The sequence below is a fragment of the Xiphophorus maculatus genome, chromosome 5 (assembly GCF_002775205.1).
Source record: "Xiphophorus maculatus strain JP 163 A chromosome 5, X_maculatus-5.0-male, whole genome shotgun sequence".
In the NCBI taxonomy this organism is placed as follows: Eukaryota; Metazoa; Chordata; class Actinopteri; order Cyprinodontiformes; family Poeciliidae; genus Xiphophorus; species Xiphophorus maculatus.
In genome coordinates this window covers 8,330,575-8,351,766 of record NC_036447.1, presented here as the reverse complement: position 1 = coordinate 8,351,766, position 21,192 = coordinate 8,330,575, and the positions used below count along the sequence as shown (strand labels likewise).

General features: G+C 36.6%; 1 protein-coding gene across 1 annotated transcript; it reads left to right on the top strand.

Annotated features, from left to right (window-relative positions):
• Positions 1 to 649: 649 nt before the first annotated feature.
• On the top strand, positions 650 to 16,055 carry srp68 (signal recognition particle 68). The gene is made up of 16 exons (XM_005797485.3): positions 650 to 781; positions 1,233 to 1,299; positions 2,187 to 2,300; positions 3,469 to 3,664; positions 3,890 to 3,972; positions 4,099 to 4,208; positions 4,302 to 4,381; positions 5,367 to 5,507; positions 9,758 to 9,856; positions 11,072 to 11,136; positions 11,408 to 11,561; positions 11,703 to 11,797; positions 12,611 to 12,740; positions 12,814 to 12,889; positions 13,002 to 13,054; positions 14,226 to 16,055. The coding sequence occupies exons 1-16, from the start codon at positions 697 to 699 to the stop codon at positions 14,451 to 14,453; spliced, it is 1,776 nt and encodes a 591-aa protein (XP_005797542.1). The 5' UTR covers positions 650 to 696; the 3' UTR covers positions 14,454 to 16,055.
• Positions 16,056 to 21,192: the final 5,137 nt, after the last annotated feature.

Genomic DNA, 21,192 nt, shown 5'->3' with positions numbered 1-21,192 from the left:
GTTTGCAGTTTTTCTGGAGCTTTCACGCATTATTATTTAATATGTTGTTCATCTTATTGATAATTTAATCAAAATTAAGTGGAAAATACATCTTCACATCCCATCAGCTCTGCCTTTTCTCCATTAGATATACATTGCTTGCAAAGTATTCCTACACTTTTCACATTTTGTAGCATTACAACTACAAAACTCAGTGTATTTTATTTGGATTTTATGCGAACTAGGTGCGCAATTGTGGAGTGAAATGAACATTTTCTTTAAAAATATTTTTTTAAGGAAAAAGAAGTGTTACCAATTTACATCATAAATAATTTTATTAGTAACAATCGCCTGCATCAAGTGTGTTAAAGCACAGACCAGAAAGAAACGAGGCTGCTTTTTATTCAGTTACTCGCAGCTTGTAGATAATCCAGAAATTTTATTCAGTTAAGAGTATCAGAACTTCAGATAATAACACTCAAGTAAAATTAAAAAGTATAGTAAAGGAAAAATATTTTTTTTTACTATAAAGTTACTCAAGTGATTGTATCTGAATATGTTGAAGTCGCGCTAGTCAGTAAAGTACAATTTCTTTTTGCTTTTATAGCTCTTTAAAAGTAGGCTATTCTCCAAATCTCGCGAGATTAACACATTTCTCGTGCCTCTTAGTGGGTCTGCTGTTGGTGTGTGATTCAGATTAGCTGTTAGCTTGCAGAGATGACCGCGGACAGGCAGGTCGAAGCTAAACTCTCTCCTACGGAAGAAAATAAAGAGAATATACAAGGAGGACTGGGTTTGGAAAGTATCCTTCACATTGTGGCGTTTCTCATCGGGGGGGTTATTTTTTTAACGAGTGAAGCTGTTTCTAGTTCATCAAAGCTAAGCTAACGTTAGCTGCTTGGTAACGCAATTGAAAGGGTTAGCTTGGTTAGGCTACGTGTCATTTGACTACCCATGGTGGACACGAAAACGTTTTGTTTTTAACATCGCAGAACTTTGAATAATTTATTTAAGCAGCAGATATTTTGTCTACCTGCAAAAAAACAGCTTGTCATAGAAAAGTAACGCTGAAATATGGAAGAAACAAACGTACCATCTTTTAAGTTTCATTAGCTCTGCGCTTTCTAGGCTCACTGTTGGTTCATTCATCTGGTGCCAACGCTGCACACACATTCAGACTTGATAGTGTCACATTTGTCTATTGCTATATTTATATACATGTGTAAAGTTTGTCTCTTAACACTGGATCGCAGTTCTCCAAATCATCAAGGAGTCCCAGCAGCAGCATGGCCTCAGGCACGGAGACTACCAAAGATACAGGTGAGCAGCCAGATTACATGCCGGTGTAAAAACTGGCCTTCAGGGTCATCATTTAGCTCAGTTTTTATTCAAACTGCATTTATAAACTTAGAGGTATGAATAGTTGTTTTCTATTAATATACAGATGTAAAATATGTTGGTTTAATGCAATCAGAGGTGGTAGAGAAGCTAAAAATTGTACTCTGGTAAGAGTATTTGGTTAAAAAAGGCTACTTTGAGTAACTGTGAACATAACATTTTATTTCAATTTGTAAAAAACTAAAATCTTAATCTCAAAATATAAGGTTATGTACAAAGTCTGATATTTTAAAGAACAATTACAAGGTAAAAGAGACAAAATATCAAATTCAGACTGAAGTTTCTCAGCATGAAGCTGTTAAGCCCAGTACTACAGTAAGGAATGAACACATGTAATAATAGAATAGTGTAAAATAGTTCCAGTGACAACATGCTGTTTACTGTATTAATTTGATCTCCAAAAGGCACTGCGGATAAAGAAAAAAAATGTAGTGTACAAAGGAGTCCTACTTTAAAGTATACAGTCTGTGTCTGGCACATTTTTGGCTAAAATATGACTAATCCTCATTCAGTGAAGTAACTTAATGTAACTTAAGTAAGATTAGCATTACTTTAACTAGTTATTACTGAAATAAAACGTATTGTGTAGTATAACTGCACTTTGAAGCACTTCTAATAGACTACTGTAGTAAACGTTTTGTTTTTGTAATAGAAATCTGTACAATATAAACATTGAGCTAACTGAAGAGAATTCAACATGTGAAAATGGAATATATCTGCTGTATTGTCTCTAAATTGAGTTGTTTTAAAGTGAATACATATTTATCTTACTTTATTTCAGTGTAAATACCTTTTTTTATTCTTCTCAGGGGCTACTGCTCTCGTAGGCTGCGCCGCCTCCGAAAGACTCTTGGCTTCAAGATGGGAAACAGACACAAGTTTGTTGGAAAGAAAATCACAGTGGAAATCCTTTCTGACAGCAGGTTGGTAACGGCTGATGTGAACTTGGACTCTGGTGCAACACCAGTTAATTTAGTCGCAGCGTTTGGTCATTAAATGTCATTTTTTAAGAAAATAACAATATAGTCAGTTCTTTAGGGGGGTATTTGTAAAATTGACTTTATTTTAGATGTATATGATATCATAATGTTGTTCCCTCATCAAAAACGTACCCGGTGTATTGCCTTGATTCTTTCATTTATGTTTGAGAAATCATTAAATCTCCTGTTGCAACCAGTCAGGTGTGTCTTAATGCTTTTTTCACAATGCGTCTATTTCCACAAAGCAATTAAAGAGAGCGAGGCCAGTTACAAAGCAATTTCATTTAATTTATGTTTGACATATAAATCTTTTTTAATAACAGCTAAAAGTAACAGTTTCCTAATCGTGCCATTTTATAGCACAATGTGCCTGGAGAATAATACTACCGCCCCTTTAAATTGTTCTACAGAACAACAATGCATCATGTGTTTTATCAAGTTATTATAAAATCTAGCAAAAATACATCTTCTTTGATTAAATAGACACGTTTGCAATTTTTACTACGGTTGTAGCAAAAGTTGAAAATTATACAGAATTTCTGACCTTTGATTTGCATCAAACCCAATTTAAAAAAATGACACCGATAATAGGTTAAACTTATTACTGTTATTGTTGAAAACTTATTGAAATTTAAAAAATGGCAATTGGAACAATTCTGCCATGAAACAAATTATTATTTTCAAGTAACAGTTTATTTCTGGACTTTAAATTTGTTTTCGTGTGTAATTATTTTTATTTTTTCACATTCTTTTTTTAGAGTACAAGAGTTCTTTTAAAAAAGACTGATATAGAGTAGATATAGAGCATATAGTGGTTAGGTTTTCATTATATTATCTCAAAACTGCAACATACAGCCAGTTAACGCCATGGACAGGTGAGTTATTCATAATAATTGAGCAAGAATAAATTCCCTGATTAATGTAACCACTGACAACAATTTAAATTTGGCTGTTTTGAATAGTCCTTATTTTATCCTCTACCATCTATGGCGTCACATTAAAAGGTCCTGGAAGTTGCAACAGTTTAACAAACTACTTTAGCTGTTTTCTTGCAAAGTTTATGTCCATTGGTAAATGAGAGCATCCATCAAGCTTCCCTTCGTCCCTGCAGGTATCTGTTGCTCGTTCTGATGGAGGCGGAGCGCGCGTGGAGCTACGCCATGCAGCTGAAGCAGGAGGCCAACACGGAGCCGAGGAAGAAGTTCCACCTGCTCGCTCGTTTACGTAAAGCCGCCAAGCACAGCGAGAAGCTGGAGAAGCTCTGCGAGAGCCACCGTGTTGACGCCAAGACCAAACTAGAAGCACAGGTACGCTAAAGACAACAACCTGCTAACATTTCATAACATTTTCATGATGAAAGGGTGTGGAATAAATGCTGAAAATAAAGGATTGGAGCTACCAAATATAAAGTGTCTTGTACTTTTCTCTGAATTAAAAGTTCCCTGTGTTCCATTGAACCTTTCTTTTTTACTAAACTTGTTAATGGAGAGGAATGAAACAGTTTCCAGTCATTGCTGATCTATTTGTTCCAGGCTTACACTGCGTATCTGACAGGGATGGTTCACTTTGAGCTGCAGGAGTGGAAACTTGCCATGGAGGCCTTCAACAAGTGCAAGCAAGTTTTAATCCAATTTTACTTTCAGTACATTGTCTGAAAAAAGGGGTTCATGTTTAGTTACCACTTGGATTTATGTCAAATGTATGAAGAAGAGTAAAAGTAATGTACTCTGTTGTTTACCAGGACCATTTATGAGAAACTGGAAAGCGCCTTCACCGAGGAGCTGGCTGTTCTGTATCGCCAGCGTGTGGATGAGATATCACCCAACATCCGCTATTGTGCTTACAACATAGGTGACTAACTATCTACAGATCCTCAAGTGCAGGTGGGCTTGTAATTCAGCGGTAGAGAGAGTTTCCTAAGAGCTTTTCACTGTGAACCTGCAGGTGACCAGAATGCCATCAATGACCTGATGCAGATGAGGCTGACCGGTGGAGGAGGGGGCATGATGGCTGAAAAACTGGAGGTGATGCAGCATAAAGCTTTTTTCTTTAAATTCATAACATCATATGTTTTTCTTTATATTTCTGAAAATGCGTCTGACTTAATAGTCGTAATCAAACTCAAGTTTTGTTGCTGCTGCTGATGTTTTCATTCAGAGCAGCTCATTCTAACATGTTTACTCTCATTTGATATTATTTCCCTTTAATTTATATTTCAGTGAAGTTCCGGTTAATCACAGAAAGACAAATCTTGCGGATAAGTTTGCTTGCTTATTTCAGAAACAGGTTTGCTTTGGACATCATAACATTTAATAAGTGTTGTTTCAGCTGCTCTTTGCTTAGCAACAGCTTTCTGGACACAGTTCACAGAGCAGATCACAAATCTCAGATAGGAAGCTGCAGCGCGCAAAGTATTGGCTCTTCTGCTACAAAAGCCCTTAGAAATGATTTATTATATTATTGTATAGGCCCAGATTAGTTGGATCAAAACAATATTGATGTCAAACTTATTTATGTAGCACATTTAAAAACATTTGTTGACCAAAATGCTCCAGTTGCATCCACAACTATAAAACAATAATAAAAAGTACATAAAACAGAGTTAAGATTTAAAGCTAATCAATTAAGTGTCTCCATACATAATCAGGCTTTGGCCAAAGAAAATAAGTGAAGATGATGAGATTTTAGCTGAGATTTAAATGATAGTTAGAGGTAAGTTATTCCAAAGTCTTGGGCGGCCACAGCAAATGCTTAATTATCTCTACATTTTATTCTTGATCACAACAGTAGGGGAAAACAATAAGGTGTATGTCCTGAAGAAAACGGATTTGTAAAGTTGGCTGGTTTTTTTAAAAAAAAAGCACAGTCTATACAAACAGAGTTGCCTTGACAATGTTACAGATGAAGCTCCAGCTGCAGGTCTTGGGAGTTGAGCTCAGTCATTATACATTTAGAAAGTCCTTTAATCAGAGAGATGGTATTATATTCAGAGTGTTTTGTTCCCCTCAGGCTCTGATCACTCAAGCAAGAACCAAGCAGGCGGCCACGATGAGCGAGGTGGAGTGGCGAGGCCGGTCCGTTCCTGTGAAGATCGACAAAGCCCGGATATTCCTCCTGGGTCTGGCGGACAACGAGGCCGCCATCGCTCAGGTCAGCCTTCTCACTCGTGAAAACGCAACACGTCTTAAAAGCGTGATGACCTCAACGTTGAATACACAGACACCACCCTTTAAAACAAACAGGTGTTCTTAATGTTGCCGGTTGAATGTCCTGAAGAAAGTTGCTGCTATAGAAGGAAATCCAGTGTCTCAGTCGCAGACGATGAAACATTTTAAACGTCAGAATATGAGAAAAACAACAAAGCATCAGTTTAGGTTTTATAGATTTAAAAAACTTGAATAAAAATAAAACGTGATGCTTGTTGAAGACAACAAATAAATAAAAAGTAGGTTTTGTAATGCCTCAAAGTAAATATTCCTAAAATGATCATTTAGTTATCATTTTAGTGCCGGTATTGGGGAGGGGTACCAATATCAGTATCGGCTGGTACTGGCACCAGTTTTATTTATGGGCTTAAATAAAAATGAAACTGTCAATATTAACAACTGATATTTATTTCCATCTTGCTGTTGCCGTCTTTTTTCAAAGGTGTTAAAACAATAGAGAAATGCGTATAATGTGGTTTATCGGCCATAACAGCAATATTAATATCTGATATCAATATCGGCCCAAACTTTCATATCGGTGCGTCACTAATTTGTACTAAAACTGCTAAAATCTGCAACTAAATTTAGTTGAAGCAATATTTAAAAGAATGTTCTCTGCTGGTTATTACACAAAATAACCAGCAGGGGGCTCACTTTGAGACATTTTTCTTTCCTTTTGCTTCTTCTCATTTTACGTAGAATATAAAAATCTTCAAAGCGAATTCTGGCGAGTAGAAAAGACGCATTCATTTAAAGTTTTTTTTTAATTTTTGTATGTTTTATTGTTTTTGTTAGTATAGCAAGGGGAAGAAGATGTTAGAACTGACGACCTTTAGGTGCGTCCATGCTCATCGTCTGTGCAGAGGGCATGTAAGGTCATCCAGCAGGTGACCAAATGAGTGGCTCATTAATGACAAAGTTTAGTTCAGTCCCCCTCTCATTTTATGTCTCGACGTTTCTACAAGGGATGCACCGATTTTCTTTTTTAACTTCTGATACCAATACAGATATCTGAGGTTTAGTGAGAGTCGATATGATCAGATACAGAAAAACACCTGAATTCACTCAAAGTGTCTCCTGTTTTTTTTTTTTTTTAAACACAGAAATTAATGTACTGAAGTACAAATTTATTTGCCAACTCTGCACCAGTACAGCACATTTAAATACACCAATGGCTTCACAAGCTTGGTCAAACATGTAAAAACAAAAGGACTTTAATTTGTAAATGCACAAAAAGAAACTGTCCACCTCTTATTAAGACAAAAACTTGCCTTTTTGTTTAATAAAACATGGAGCTAAAACAGTCTCATAATTCACACATGCACAGATCAGGATTTGATGTGCGAATTATTTTAGCTCCATAATGCTATGCTTAATTTAATATTGTGCATATAAAGTTTAAAAAAACAACTCAACAAAATTATTTTTCATTGGGGTTCACCAATTTATCGGCGCTGATTTTGTTAGTTTCGGGACGTCGGTGATCAGCTGATACTTGCATGTGAAGTTGATCTCATCTTCCTCAGCAAAAGTTTAAAAATCAGCCGCTGTCCGTCCTGTTGGGGAGGTTCGACCGACGGACCGGCCCACCAGGTCACGTCTGGACATTTGCGGTTAACCAAACTGTTGCCAACTCGGCGACTTTCTTGATACATTTAGCAACATTTCAAACAGTAAAAAATGATGTTGCTGCCATTTATTTAATCTCGATCAATTTATTTTTTCTTTGGGCAGTTAAAATGGAATTAAGTTGTTTCAAAACCAAAATCTGTAATAAATGTTTATATTTGAAATTGTTTAGATGACTTTGGTAACGTTTAGACTCTTCCATTCAGAACACACCGGCTGTTTGGTGGAGGTCTTTTGTTTGGCGAATGTTTTCAACCAAGTTGTAAGAGATTTTTAGTAATTATTTTGTCTACATTTTAACAAGAAATAAAGCATATACATTTTTTAAAACGATGAAGTTGGAAGTCCATGCAAGACTCAAACCACTTGTTACCACGACCTTCGTTGGACATTTTTGATTCTGGAACCTAGAAGTCGTCGACAAATGGTGCCGACTAAAATCGGCACCATTTAAAGATTGGCCAGAAAACTGCAATCGGTGCAACTCTATGTTGTAAAAACAATTTGATCTCTCTGAGTATTTTAAACTTTTGGATTCTGTTCCATGTTGAAAATGTTTGGAGCGCTACTGGCCTTAATATACGCAGTTCCTGAAACCACCAGTGCGTGGCGCTGTCCTCTGCTGTGAATCACCCGCCGGATCAGCCAAACATTCCTTCCTCTCATCTTTCTGCCCTTCCTGTCGGCTCACCTGTCACACCCGCCGCCACTCAGCTATCTGGCATGTCGCGTCTCATGCAGCTGCATTCTGTGCATTTCACAAAGCCACACCCAGCAGCAGATGTCTGGACGGAGATGCATCAGATTTATTTTCCCAACAGATTTCAGTCTTAAAAAGAGTCTTTGTAGCATTAAAACCTATCATGTTGAGCTAAAAACGTGAGCCGAAGCTGCTTTCTAATCATCACCATTCTACGTTTTTTAATGTTACGCATCTATACTTTATATCACAATGTTATATCAGAGGTGTTGCTTCCCAGTAGGTAACAGCTGATAAACTCTTTAGGGTCAGAGAACATGAGGTCAGGCCTTCAGGCATCAGTCTGAAGTGAAGAGCCTCTCCCATCTCCGACCAGATTATGTGTCCAACCCTGACTCTGAACAGGACGTCCAACTGGTTCAGCTGGTCATGCTGGGCCTCGGCAGGGTGTTGGTGAAAGTCTGCAGCTCAAAGAAACGTCACAATCCTGGGTGGATTGAAGCAGCTTTTGACTCATCCAGGAATGTTCGAGTGAAATCCTCTAACCTGTTGCTTCCTCTCGATTGTTTGGCCTCAGAACCATGAAAATAAAAAAATAAAAAATGTGTCGACCAAACTCTGAGCCTTCTAAGAGTTTCAGTGAATTTTAATGAGGAGCAGGAACCTTTTATTTTTTTAAAATATCTGGTTTTCACACTGTTCTGAAATTAGATGAATGCAACTTCAGATTAATTTTATTTACCGAAAACAAAACCCTTACAGCAACCAGGATTTGGTGAAATGTTGTAATCCTATAAGTAGCTATAAAGCTACTTTATAAAATTTCTATATTCTTCCAGGATTGTGGGGGGGAAATAGATCATCATCAATTCCTTTGTTTATTTATTTTTTTTTTTATTAAAGATCTTTACTGGTTCATTCCCAACTTGTGTTGGTGTTGCACTTAAAAACTTCTGCTTCTGTTAAATGGGCTTACAGGAGTTTCTTTATACTTCTGGCGTTTAGGCCTGTTGCAGCAAATCAATTAATCGTATGACACATTAAAACAAGCTCAATAATTGCCATTTGCATAATTTGTTGTTTTTCTCTTTTCTCTCTTTCTACCAAAAACTGGATAAACTTTTCAATCTGCTGCTTTGGTTTCAACTAGCTCATTTATTTTGAAGGCTAATTTTGGTTTAATTCATTTTATTTGTTTTGGATATTTAAAATGTTGTCCAGTTCCAGTGTTAAATGTTCATTAGAATTTAAAGTTTATGGATATGTGCAAATGTGTTCTTGCATTATTATTCCATTACCATTATAGTACTTGGAAATAGTCTAAAAACAACAATATTATCCTTTATCGCAGTAACTTCCAGGCTTCTACTTAAACTCTTAATTCTAACAGAAACTGTAAGTACAAAATGGCTACTCGTTTAATATACGTTTTTGTTTGCAATAACGTCATGAGTAGCTGCAGTAACTGGATTCCAATTAAATAAGTTTGCCTTTGAACATGAGAATAATACGGCACACATTTCCTCTTATATTTGAACGTTTCTCAGATTGTCTGTCGATGGGAAGAAGAGTTCTGTTGTTCTGAACCCTGAAACTACTCTGCGATGAGCTGCACATGAGCGATGTGCAGGAATGTACGATGAGCCCGCCTGGCAACATACCTGAAGTTTATCACTGTCACATTCCTCCCTTTACTATTGTTGCAATCTTCATATAGTTACAACTCTACAAACAACTTGTCCTTTAATATGAATAAATATAATTAAACCAACCATTTCTGTAGATGAATTGGTGTCATTTTGGAGAAGTTTGCTCTGTTGTCCTGGAGAAAAACTCTGCGGGTCTGGTGTTTTTTTGTTACGCAGGCCGTCAACGAGGAGACCAAAGAACATCTGTATGAGACGCTGCTGGCCGAGTGCAGAGACACCATCCAGGCCGTGAGGGAGGAACTGAAGAGCGAGGCGGTAAGAGGCGCACTGAGGTCCTACCAATCTAAAAACTGAGGCCCAGCAACACACAGTGGAGATCGTTAAAAACTCAGACAGTGGTTTGGATATTCAAACGTTACTAAAAAATAATTAGGTAGGTAGAGGCATACTTTAGACATAATGTCCTAAAACACAGTGGAGGAGGTTTTCCTGTGTTTTTTCATCTGCATCTAAATTTGTTGCTACTTTTTCCTTCAGATGTCGATTAAAAATGTTACGGCTACATTCACACTGCAGGCAAATGTGACCCAAATCCTACTTTTATTTTAATTTCTTTATTTGCCAAAATTTGACTTCATGGCAACCAGTTCCAATCTTTTCACCTTGTTAAAAAATCTGACTCATGCTACTTTAATATGTGACACTAAATTAAACGTATCCGATCATTTTCAATATGGCCTTAAAGTTTTATCACAATATTTTGTGGTGCTATTGCGATAAAAACTATTTACTTTTTTCTGCAGCTGTTTGACTGCAAGTCATAAACGTTACCATTTGTTAATGTTTCTTTAGGAAACCGGTTACATAGAGAAGTGTGATTTGTATCTCTAAAATGCACAAAGTAACTGGATTTAATCTTATTTTCATGTTTATTGATATCCTTATTGAATAAACAGTGGGAAATAGTAGTAAAACTAACAATCCTGATCATATGGACAGTTTTGGAGGATTTAAACAGCTTTAACTAGAATTTATTGTGAAAATGATAAATGATGCGATAAATCCCCACCTCTGGTTTCAGCTGAGCTGTGGCTTCCTTCATCTTCTGATGTGGTGACCAAACTTTCAGTTCCTGTTGCTCAACTATCTTAAAATCGATCTATAATCGACGCCGTCCATTATTCAGGAAACAGCGCATTTAATTGGTAGTATGAACGACCATAATCAAACGAAAAAAATAAAATTTCAGCAAATGATCTGAAGGGAGCATCGAGATGTGCTGTGTGACTGTAATTTAAGAGGAAAGTGGCTGAAGAAGGTTTCATGTTTTAATGTTTTGAACTTTATCGCATCCTCCTGGTGCAGCAGAGATACCAGTTTTTTTGTTGTTGTTTTGTAAGTGAAATCCCAGAGATAATCTGCTTTAATAAATGTTTGCACTGATGTATTTTGGGCCTGAAGTTGGTTTGAAGTGTGTTGTTGAAAATAAATGTGGAAGAAAATCAAAAGCGATACTTCTTCTGTTTCTAGAAACAGCGAGAGAGGAGCTCCGATAATGAAAGTGGGAAAGTGTCCAACCTTCAGTTTCTGCACAGGTAAAAACCAGAGGCTTGTGCTTCAGTCAAAATGCTCACTTCACTCATGGATTTGTTGGATGTAAATTAACATTCACACAATCCTCAGATCCCCACTGTACAGCAGCCGGTTTGCTTGTTGAAGTGTTTGTGTCGATATGTTAAGTGACGAACCCGTCATACGGCGTCGGTGTAGTCTGAGCCCAGCCTGGGAACACCTGGGAGGATTGTGCCAGGTTTTAATTTTTCCTCCTTATTTTCACCTGATATCCCTGCTGCTCTTCTTCCCCAGTTATCTGACCTACATCAAGCTGTGCACACTGGTGAAGAGAAACGAGAGCATGGCCCACACTCTGCAGGCTAAACTGAAGGAAACCGGCACCGACGAGAACAAGAGGGGCCCCCGTCCACAAGACCTCATCCGACTCTACGACATCGTCCTGCAGGTCGGTACCAAAACCAGAAATATTACGTTTCCACCTTAAATATGACAGACTGTTCACATTGGTTGTTTAGTGTCATGATGTGTTGGTCGTCCTCGCTTGCCTTCAGTGATATCTGCTCTCTCTCTCCCTCTCTGCCTGCAGAGTCTGGCTGAGCTCTCCACCCTGCAGGGTCTGGAGGATGACCACACTTTCCAGAAGGAAGTTTCCCTCAAGACTTTGGTCTACAAGGCCTACAGGTTAGTTTTTACAGTGTTTTTGCTTCAAATTTCTATTAGAATAATCTCTAAAATCAATCTTCTGTAGGAAAAGCTTTGTAGATTTTAACTTAAATCCTGCAAAATCTAATTAGTTACAAACTTTTTTAGGTTTTACAGCATTTAGAGCTGAAACAATGGTTTGTGATGAATCAGTTATTGAAATGATCAGCTGATTTAGTTATTGATTAATTGGTTACTTGTGTAAGACTCAAAAAGGCCATTAAAAAAAGTGTGTCTCACTCAGAGCAGCAATTAAGTCAAAAAATACAAAAGAAAACTTTGTAATTGTTTTACCCAAAACTCTTTAAGTGGCAGTTTCAGCTTCATCTGGTTTAAATAATGCAAAATAAACTCTCTTTAAGCACATTTTTCTACCAGTTTATCAAAAAATAATCAACAGATTAATCCCAAACTGTATTGATGCCAAGTTGTGATGTTGGAAGTGTTTTTTGCTGCAGATGCATCCTGTGGTACAAATGAGCAAATGTTCACTAAAGTAAATTATTTATTAAAAAATAAAGGAATCTAATTATGTACTTAATTTTTTATTGAATTTCTAATCTTGAATGAAAGGTCAAGATTCAAGATTGTCTGGTTAAAGTGCAGATTTTTCCAGTTGTTGCCCAATTAATAGTCAGAATAATTAATAAAATAATTTAGTTGCAGCGTTAATAGCATTGATTGCTTAAAAAAAGTCGAATTTAATTTTTAAAAAAGTCATATTTAATATTAAATGAGCTCCTATCATCTCCTGTAGTCACAGTAAACTCATGTCTCTCTTTTTTTCTTCAGGTGCTTCTTCATTGCTCAGTCTTACGTTCTGGTGAAGAAGTGGAGTGAGGCGCTGGTCCTGTATGAGAGAGTCCTGAAATATGCCAAGGAGGTCCAGTCAAAGTCCAAGAGTCTCAACAACAGCCTCAAGGTTTGTTCATAACCAGCATCTTTTTCTTTTTCTTTAGAGATCTCTGTAAAAACGTCTTTCCGAACATTTTCAGGATCTCCCTGACGTCCAGGAGCTCATCGCCGAGGTCAGCGCTGAGAAATACTCACTGCAAGCTGCTGCCATTCTGGGTGGGAACTCCTTTTAGAAAACCACGTTTTTCTAGATGGCTTTATGTTGATTAAACAGATTCCTTCCTCTGTTTCTCATGTCAAATCCTGAGGGAATGTAATTATGTTTCAGACACTGATGAAGCACCTGAAGAGAGCTCTCAGCAGCAGGTGAAAGATAACACGGTAAGACTGGTTAGATTTTACTGCAGACTTTCATTTAAATAAAAAGTGCTACATTACAGTTTTACAGTGCCTGATAAAAACCTATCACTCATGTCTAATTTTTATTTCTGTTCTGGCTTTCCAGTAAATTTGAATTGTTAGTAATAAATCCTATAAAGATTCAGAATTGGGATGTGTTTCCAATAAGACCAACAGCTTTTTGTTACCATGTATTGTTACAGTGAGTATTAAATATGTCAGGTTTATCTGTAAACTTTCAGCAACAAGGAGATTCAGAGACTTTACATGAAAAAAACATAACGGTGGCAAAGTAGTTGTAATTCACACTGGAATTAATCAATATTCAGGTTATTATTAATCAAAAGCAGCTCTAAACAGCTGGGTTTTTAGCCTTGATTTAAAGGAACTCAGTGTTCCAGCTGTTCTGCAGTTTTCTGGATTTTCTTTTTTTAACATTAGATGAACATAAAGGCTGCAGAGCAGACTAGAACCAGAAGACCTGAGTGGAAGGTTGATGCGACAGATCTTTAGTGTGTTTTAGTGCTAAGACATTTATTTATTTATAAACTAACAAAGTTATTTTAGTCCTGTAGACTCGGTTTGATTGGGGACTAAAATGGGAACATTTGGTACATTTTCACCTGTGGTGGCGCTGCACCAAGAACCACTGAGGGAAACGAGACAAAAACCTCTGAAGAAGTCGACTTCCTTCTTTATAATATGTAAACAAAAATGGAGTAGCGTCAGATTTTAGCAGTTGTTACGATTTCTGTTTTTTCTTGGGTGAAAGAGCTAAAAAATACTCTTCAATCGGCTCAGCATGAGTAATTTCTCCCGCTAGCACCAGGCATGAGTTTGTTTTGGTTGTATTTACCCAGAATGCCTTGTGCTACACTTCTCTTCCTGCTTTTGGAGCGATCTCCAAAAGGACCACAGCTCACATTTTTGATCTGTACCGGTTTGATTGCACATTCACACCTCCCAAAAGAAACCGGACTTTCAAGTCAAACAGACCAAAGTTCAGTTAAAGCAGGTGATGGAAGACTGAATTTGTAATCGTCTTTATGCGTCTCTGGATGTTCAGATCCGAGTCCACTCAAAATCTGCGTGTAGTGACGGATGTCTGAGAGCTTCCTTCTCATGTGCAGTAATAAATAAATGTTTTCCTCAGCCTCTGTGTGAACACCTGGACAACTTCCACCTGGACAAGACTCTGGTCGGGAAGCATCCGAACCTGGTCCAGTTCCCGCCGGAGTTCCAGCCCATCCCGTGCAAGCCTCTGTTCTTCGACCTCGCCCTCAACCACGTGGCCTTCCCACCGCTGGATGACAAGGTGGAGCAGAAGGGCAAGGGCGGCCTGACCGGCTACATCAAGGGCATATTTGGCTTTGGCAGCTAAGCTGAAGAGCCGAAGGCGCCGGGGCTCCAGGTCGATCAAAAAACGTGCCTATTTTTCCCAAGTTGGTGGAGTCTGCAGAGTGAATCCGACCTTCAAACTGAGATTATAGACGAGCTTCAAGTAGCAATATGACCCCATGTTCATCTGGATTCTATAGACCGGATAGTTCCAGACATTAGTGTCTGAATATTCATAAATCCAACAGGTGACTCTCAAAATGACCTTCATTTCCATCGTTTCTTTAATGGAAGAGCCAGTATGTACTGGTGTTCACACCTGGAACTTATAAAAGAGTTATTTTAGATCAGAAACTGGCCAATTCATTTAACTCTGATTATCTGTTTACTCTTGGATAAATTGGACCCGTTAGATGAAGAAATATGATTCAGAACCAGGAGATTTATAGATATCGCCTATAAATCCTATATTGGAGATATTTAATGAATATGTTCAGAATCGAGTTATTAAATATGAAAGGGTATTTTCAGTTTTTAACTCTTCTGATTTCCGTACTTCGGTTCATTCATATTGGTGATATGAGAACAATGCGAGCTAATTGATAAAACTATTTTTACCATTTATTGAAAGGAAAATTTCAGCTCTGCTTTTTGATTTTGTTTGGATATTTTCCCAGATTGTTGTAATTCAAACCTTTCTGGTCTGGTTAGGTTTATGCAGCAGACTCCTAAGTTTCGTTATTGTTATAAATTTACTTCAGATCAGCCTGAATCACCCTGATCATATTTTCAGGGCTTCGACGCTCCTGCTGGAGTTTTACCTTCAGCAGACATTAAGCCATCAGGAAGGTTTTAGCAGCCTTTCCATCATCACACCACCACGCCTCATAGTATAAATGTTTTTACTACATGAATAGCATGTCTGGAAGTTCAGCATTGTTACAAACATCTGTTGCTACCCATTGTTTTTGTAGTAAAGAGCAGTTTTTCCTCCAAATCGAACCTCCTGACTTCCTCTGCTCCTTTCTGGACCTGATTTCCTTGTGATAAACTTAGATGAGTTTTTTTATGACCTTCATAAATCTGTGTTGCTGGTCTTTTTTTAAATGCTTTTTTTCTTCTCATTGTTTGTGTTGAAGAAGTAAGATGGACTCCCCTCCAGTAGCTTGGAACGGTGCAAAAACACAAAATCTTGCTAAGTGTTTTCTGTCTAGTTCCTAGTACAAATATTGCATTACACTTGAAATAAGAAAAACAAACTGACAAGTAACTTTTCAGCAAGAAATAGGAGCTTGTTTTAAGTAAATAATTCCTTAATATTGAAGAAAAAGTGCTGGTTCCATTGGCAGATAAATTCACTCATGTCACAAGGGAAATTATTTAGTGGTTTTTCTCCTTAATCAAAATTAAGGAGTTATTGACTTAAAACAAACTCCTATATCTTGCTGAAAAGTTACTTCCAAGTTAGTTTTGTTTTGTTTCCGGTGTAATAAGATATTTGCACTAGAAACTGGACCAACATCCCTGGTTAGAGTTTGTGGTTTTGCAGTAAAGAGTCTTGGTGATTGTTGGAAACATCTGAAAATAATGATGGGAATGTCTTCATTTTTTCTCCAGGCTCAGAAATAAAATATATTGGCACCAAAATCAATTTTATGATTCTCTTTTTTTTTTATGTCATTATTCCTTGATAAAGAGTGTAAAAGGTTCTGCGCACATTTGTTATGGAAACGCAGGCAATGAGACAAAGCAATGAATTCAGTCTGTTGAGTTTCCCTAGATTAAATCTTTTTCAATCAATCAATCAAATTTTATTTGTATAGCACATTTCTGCAGCAAGGCATTTCAAAGTGCTTTACATCATATCAAACACAAAGCAACATATAATCAACAATCAAAACACGACATTAAGTCAAGTTCCATCATTAAATGTGTAATTGATTACATTTCAAATACAATCCTAAACAGGTAGGGGGTTTTAATCTAATTTAAATAATTACCTGAACTCCATCCACTGTTTGATAACTAGGATCAACTGGATTAAATGTGTGGTTGGATTTGTTACGTTCACTGAGACGGCGTGTGGTGAATTGCCTGAATTGAACCGACACAGAAAAGCAGAAAATGTCCAAAACTTCAAGCCTGAGGGAAGTTTGGGAAAACAAAAAAAAAAGTCTCATCAAAGCAGCTTGTAAAGAATTCAGACTCAGGACTTTTGCACAGCGTCGTATCTTTGGTGTTTAGATGATTGAATTCATAAGTAGTTCATTTGTGAAGGAAGGTGTGTCTCGGTATGAACCTCTGTTGGGATACAGGGAGTGTGAGAACGAGCGGATGCTTGAGCAGGGTGTGTGTGTGTGTGTGTGTTATGGTTTACATTTGGTACCTGCACTTAAAAAAAATGTTGCTCAACACTGTTACCTTTCACCTCGTCTCAGAAACAAGGACACACATCAAAATCCAGAGTATTTACCCAGCTGCCCTTTCTCCTCTTTAGAGCCGCCATGTTTGACAGCAGAAATGTGTGAAATGTCTTTAAGGAGAATATAAATGACACTTTTCATTCACATAGTTTTAGTTCCTGTTGCACAACTTATTGTTTACAGAAATCTATCATATTTTATCTAGACATTTGACACTAGTTGCGCTCTGGGAGCCCGTCAGCCATTTTGAAGTGACATTTGTTTCTGTTTTTTGTTTTTTTTTAAAACTCCTTTCCAATCAGGACTGGGAGTTTTGAGACGTTGCGTTCTTTACCATCTCTGTGATTTCTGCGCTAATTTTCTTCTTCTGGTCTTTTTAGGTCAACAGAGTCAGGCTGAGTTATTCTCTTATACATTTTACAACTTTATCAACCACAGTGAGGAATTATTAAAATAAAAAATGAACCTTTATCTGAATGCATTACATTTATAGCAAAGTTAATATCTGCAACCTTTACAAACCAAAGAGACGTTTTTTCCCTCATTTCAGAATAATACTGAATAAACTCATTTAGAGACGAAACTGTTACGTTATGACCTTTGGTAAGAAGACTGAAACATTTTTAATAAATATCTACTACTGGAAATATATGGTAACTTTTAAAGAACCATTAATCTATTTCTATTTTTACACTGCAAAAACACTAAATCGTACCAAGTATTTTGGTTTAGTTTTTATTGAAAATATCACAAAACTAACTTACAAGTAACTTTTCAGCAAGATATAGGAACTTTTTAAAGTCAATAATTCCTTAATATTGATGAAAAAGTGCAAGTTATAAGTGTAATAATCTGCCAGAGGAACAAGGAATTTTACCTCTTAATGTGGGAGAAATATCTTTTTCATCAACATTAAGGAATTATTGACTTAAAAATAAGTTTCTATTTCTTACTGAAAAGTAAAAGTAAGTCAGTTTTGTCTTATTTCAAGTTTACTAAGATATTTGTACTAAAAACTAGACCAAAATTAGTGTGGGTTAAAAAAAAAACATTTGCAAAAAGAAGATTCATAAATTTTCTTACATGTAGCTCTAAGAGGCCTGTTTCCTAGTTTTGAATCATGACCTCTGACCCCAACTGAAGTGGGTCAGGCCTTCATTTCTTTAGATGTTCATTTTGATTCTGTTGTTTCCTCCTGGATGAATCATCAATGTGTTTTTGGATCATTTTGATTGTCCAGCCACGCCTGGGAACGTTCTCCACTGTCCTGTGTTTTTAACATTTATAGGTGACTCACTGAAGCTCACAGTACGAAACACTAAATCTTACAGTATTTATTTATTTTGGTCTAGTTTCTAGTGCAAATATTTTAGTGCACTAGAAATAAAACAAAACCAGTGGCAGACTTTCACAAAACTAACTTACACGTACCTTTTCAGCAAGACATGGGAGCTTGTTTTAAGTGAATAATTTCTTAAAATTGTTTTTAAAAAGTGCTAGTTTCACTAGCAGATTATTTCACTCATAACTACATTTCCCCAAGTTAACAGTGAAATAATCTGCCACTGAAACTAGTGCTTTCTCTTCAATATTAAGGAATTATTGACTACAAATAAGGTCCTGTATTTTACTGAGAAATTGCCTATTAGTTGACAAGCTACTCATCCAAAGTGTTAAATATTAATAATACAATATAACCACAGGTGATAGGAATGTGTATATATATATATATATATATAGAGAGAGAGAGAGAGAGAGAGCTAAGTGTGTTGTAATTTAAATACAATTTCTTTGGGATTTCATTTATAATGTAAATAAATAAAAAATAAATTAACAAGCATGTACATGGAGATATCTTAATCTCTAAATGAGTCCAGAGAAAATTAGATTTCTTTACTCAGAGTTGTGCATTGTGAAGTCTGGTGGCTGCAGGGAGAAATGATTTCCTGTGGTGCATTTTGGAAAATCGAATTTAGAAAATAGAATTCAGAAAATTCAGAAAATAAATAAAATGATCTCCAAATGTTTAGTGTAAATGAGATGAAACCTGCAGCCTGTAGAGAAACCACCATAAATCAACATGTGGTTCCGCGGACCACTTCCTTCGTTGTATTTCAGAGTAACCACAGTATTACATGTAGTATCTTAGCAACATTAAAAGTATCTGTTTTTCCAGACATGTAAACACACCCAGAGAGCCCGGCTGTGTGTTTGCTCCGTGCAGAAAGCCGCCCGGCTGCATTCCTCTCCGTTTCCCTCTGCTGATGAAGGGCTGCAGAGACGCCCTGGATGCCTGACATGTCTGAGCTGTAGGCATGAAGCGTCGGTCCGCACGCCGCACACGGTGACCCCAACCTCCTGATAACGGGATTACGTAACAGCGCTGGCCGTCTGTTGACTGTACGCACAGGGTGTCAGCAGAGCCAGGGAGTAACTAGTTACATTTACTCAGTTACATTCACTTGAGTAACTATTTTTGGAAGAAAGGAGTACTTTTACTACAATGTACTTTTTACTTTTACTTGAGTAATTGTATTATGAAGCATCTCTACTCTTACTTGAGTAAAACTTATGGATTTTCTACCCACTGAATAAAAAAACAAGAAATATTTTAACCAAAAATTCACCAGACACAGACTTGCTATTTTTGTTAAAGTTTCATGAATTTTTTATTGAAAAAAAAAACTGATTTGGCAAAATTTTCTTTTGCCTGAATTTGTTATTTTTCGTTACTTAAATGAACATGAATTGATATCAATATCAATTCTTATTTGTATGAATTCTTATTATGTCCGTCTGACATAAAAAGTCAGATGGACTTTATCTTTTGGTTTGTCTGATTATGTAATTTTTAAAGACTTTTCACCAAATACCTTTTTACATTTTCTTCAGTAATTTCTTGGACGGCTACTTTTTACTTTTACTTGGGTAAAAAAATGTATAAGTAGTTCTACTCTCACTTGATTTCAATTTTTTGGTTCTCTGAATCTTAAGCTGCACTACTTAGATGCTCACATCATCAACGGAATCGTTTTCAGAATCTTAAAAGTGTGGCATGCATGTTCAGTATTCGGCACGAGGCTGCCCACCCCTGAGAGAATATCTCAATATCTTGGTTACTTTTTGCTTTAATCTCAGTTTTTAGGTTTTGTCTCTACCGGATTAGGAGGCAGACATTTACTCCTCTTATTTTTTGTTTTGCTAAACAAACCCCGTTCTGTCACATGCAATGGGGAGAGACTGTAAACAGCAAAGTCATGCCACAGATTTCCAACTGAATAATAGACCTGGACTTTGACTGGGCCATTCTAACAGAAATATGTGAATGCTAACGCTGCACATCAACCTAAACACATCATTTCTTATCTGACAAGAGCAACTTCTTTCAAATTTCCTCTAAATTACTTGTGGCAAACGTTCTCCATTAAACCCCCGAGGCCAGAAACAGAACGTCTTCATTTATGCTGAGGTTAAATTACACATAGGTTAAATTTACATCCTGATTCAGGGACGTCTGAAGACCGGATTTTATTTGGGGTTATCAGATTGCAAGCGAATGCCAAAGTTTTTGGATTTTGAAAACAAAGTTTTGTTCTCTTTCCACTTCACAGTGATCAGTAACTTGTTTTGGTCGACCACAAAATGGTTGTAATGCGACAAATATTTTTAGAAGGCGCTGTATAAAACCCAAACATTATTAATAATTAAAGAGCTGTTAAATTATATCAAATTAAATGATGTGTTTTTTAGTTTTGCATCAGTCCATCCATTGTCTGTTTCAGCTGATCCATCCATGTGGTTACTGGGAGAAGTGGGATGTTTCAGAGGATTATTTACAGTAAATCTTATTTATATCAAAGCTCATCATGTTGCCTATTCATGAGCCTAACTCAGAATTACTCACTCTGACTCTCCTGTTTTTGTTTTGTTCTTGTAGAAACAATAGATTTGTTTCTTAACTTCTGCAGAAATCCAGCTTTCCTACATTAACCCTTTAGTGACAAATTTATCATCTTTGATACAATTATTGACCTAATAAGGTATTTTTGTCAAAAATTCGCTATATTGAGTAAATATGTTGCATACATATACAAATATATATATATATATATATATAATAGAACAACTTAGATGTTTTTGATGGTGATGATTAAATGAATGTAAAAGTCTGATGTATTAATTACGATACAAACTAATTTAAGAAGCAAGGTGAGTCAAAAATACTTTTTTTATACGATGAAACACAGATAATACTTAATTTAAAGGAAAAATCTGAATTTTCTGATTATTGTTTATGTTATCAGGCCTTAAAGGTTTAATGATCTGTGTTTTCTATCTAAGATCCGAGGGACTGAAGAA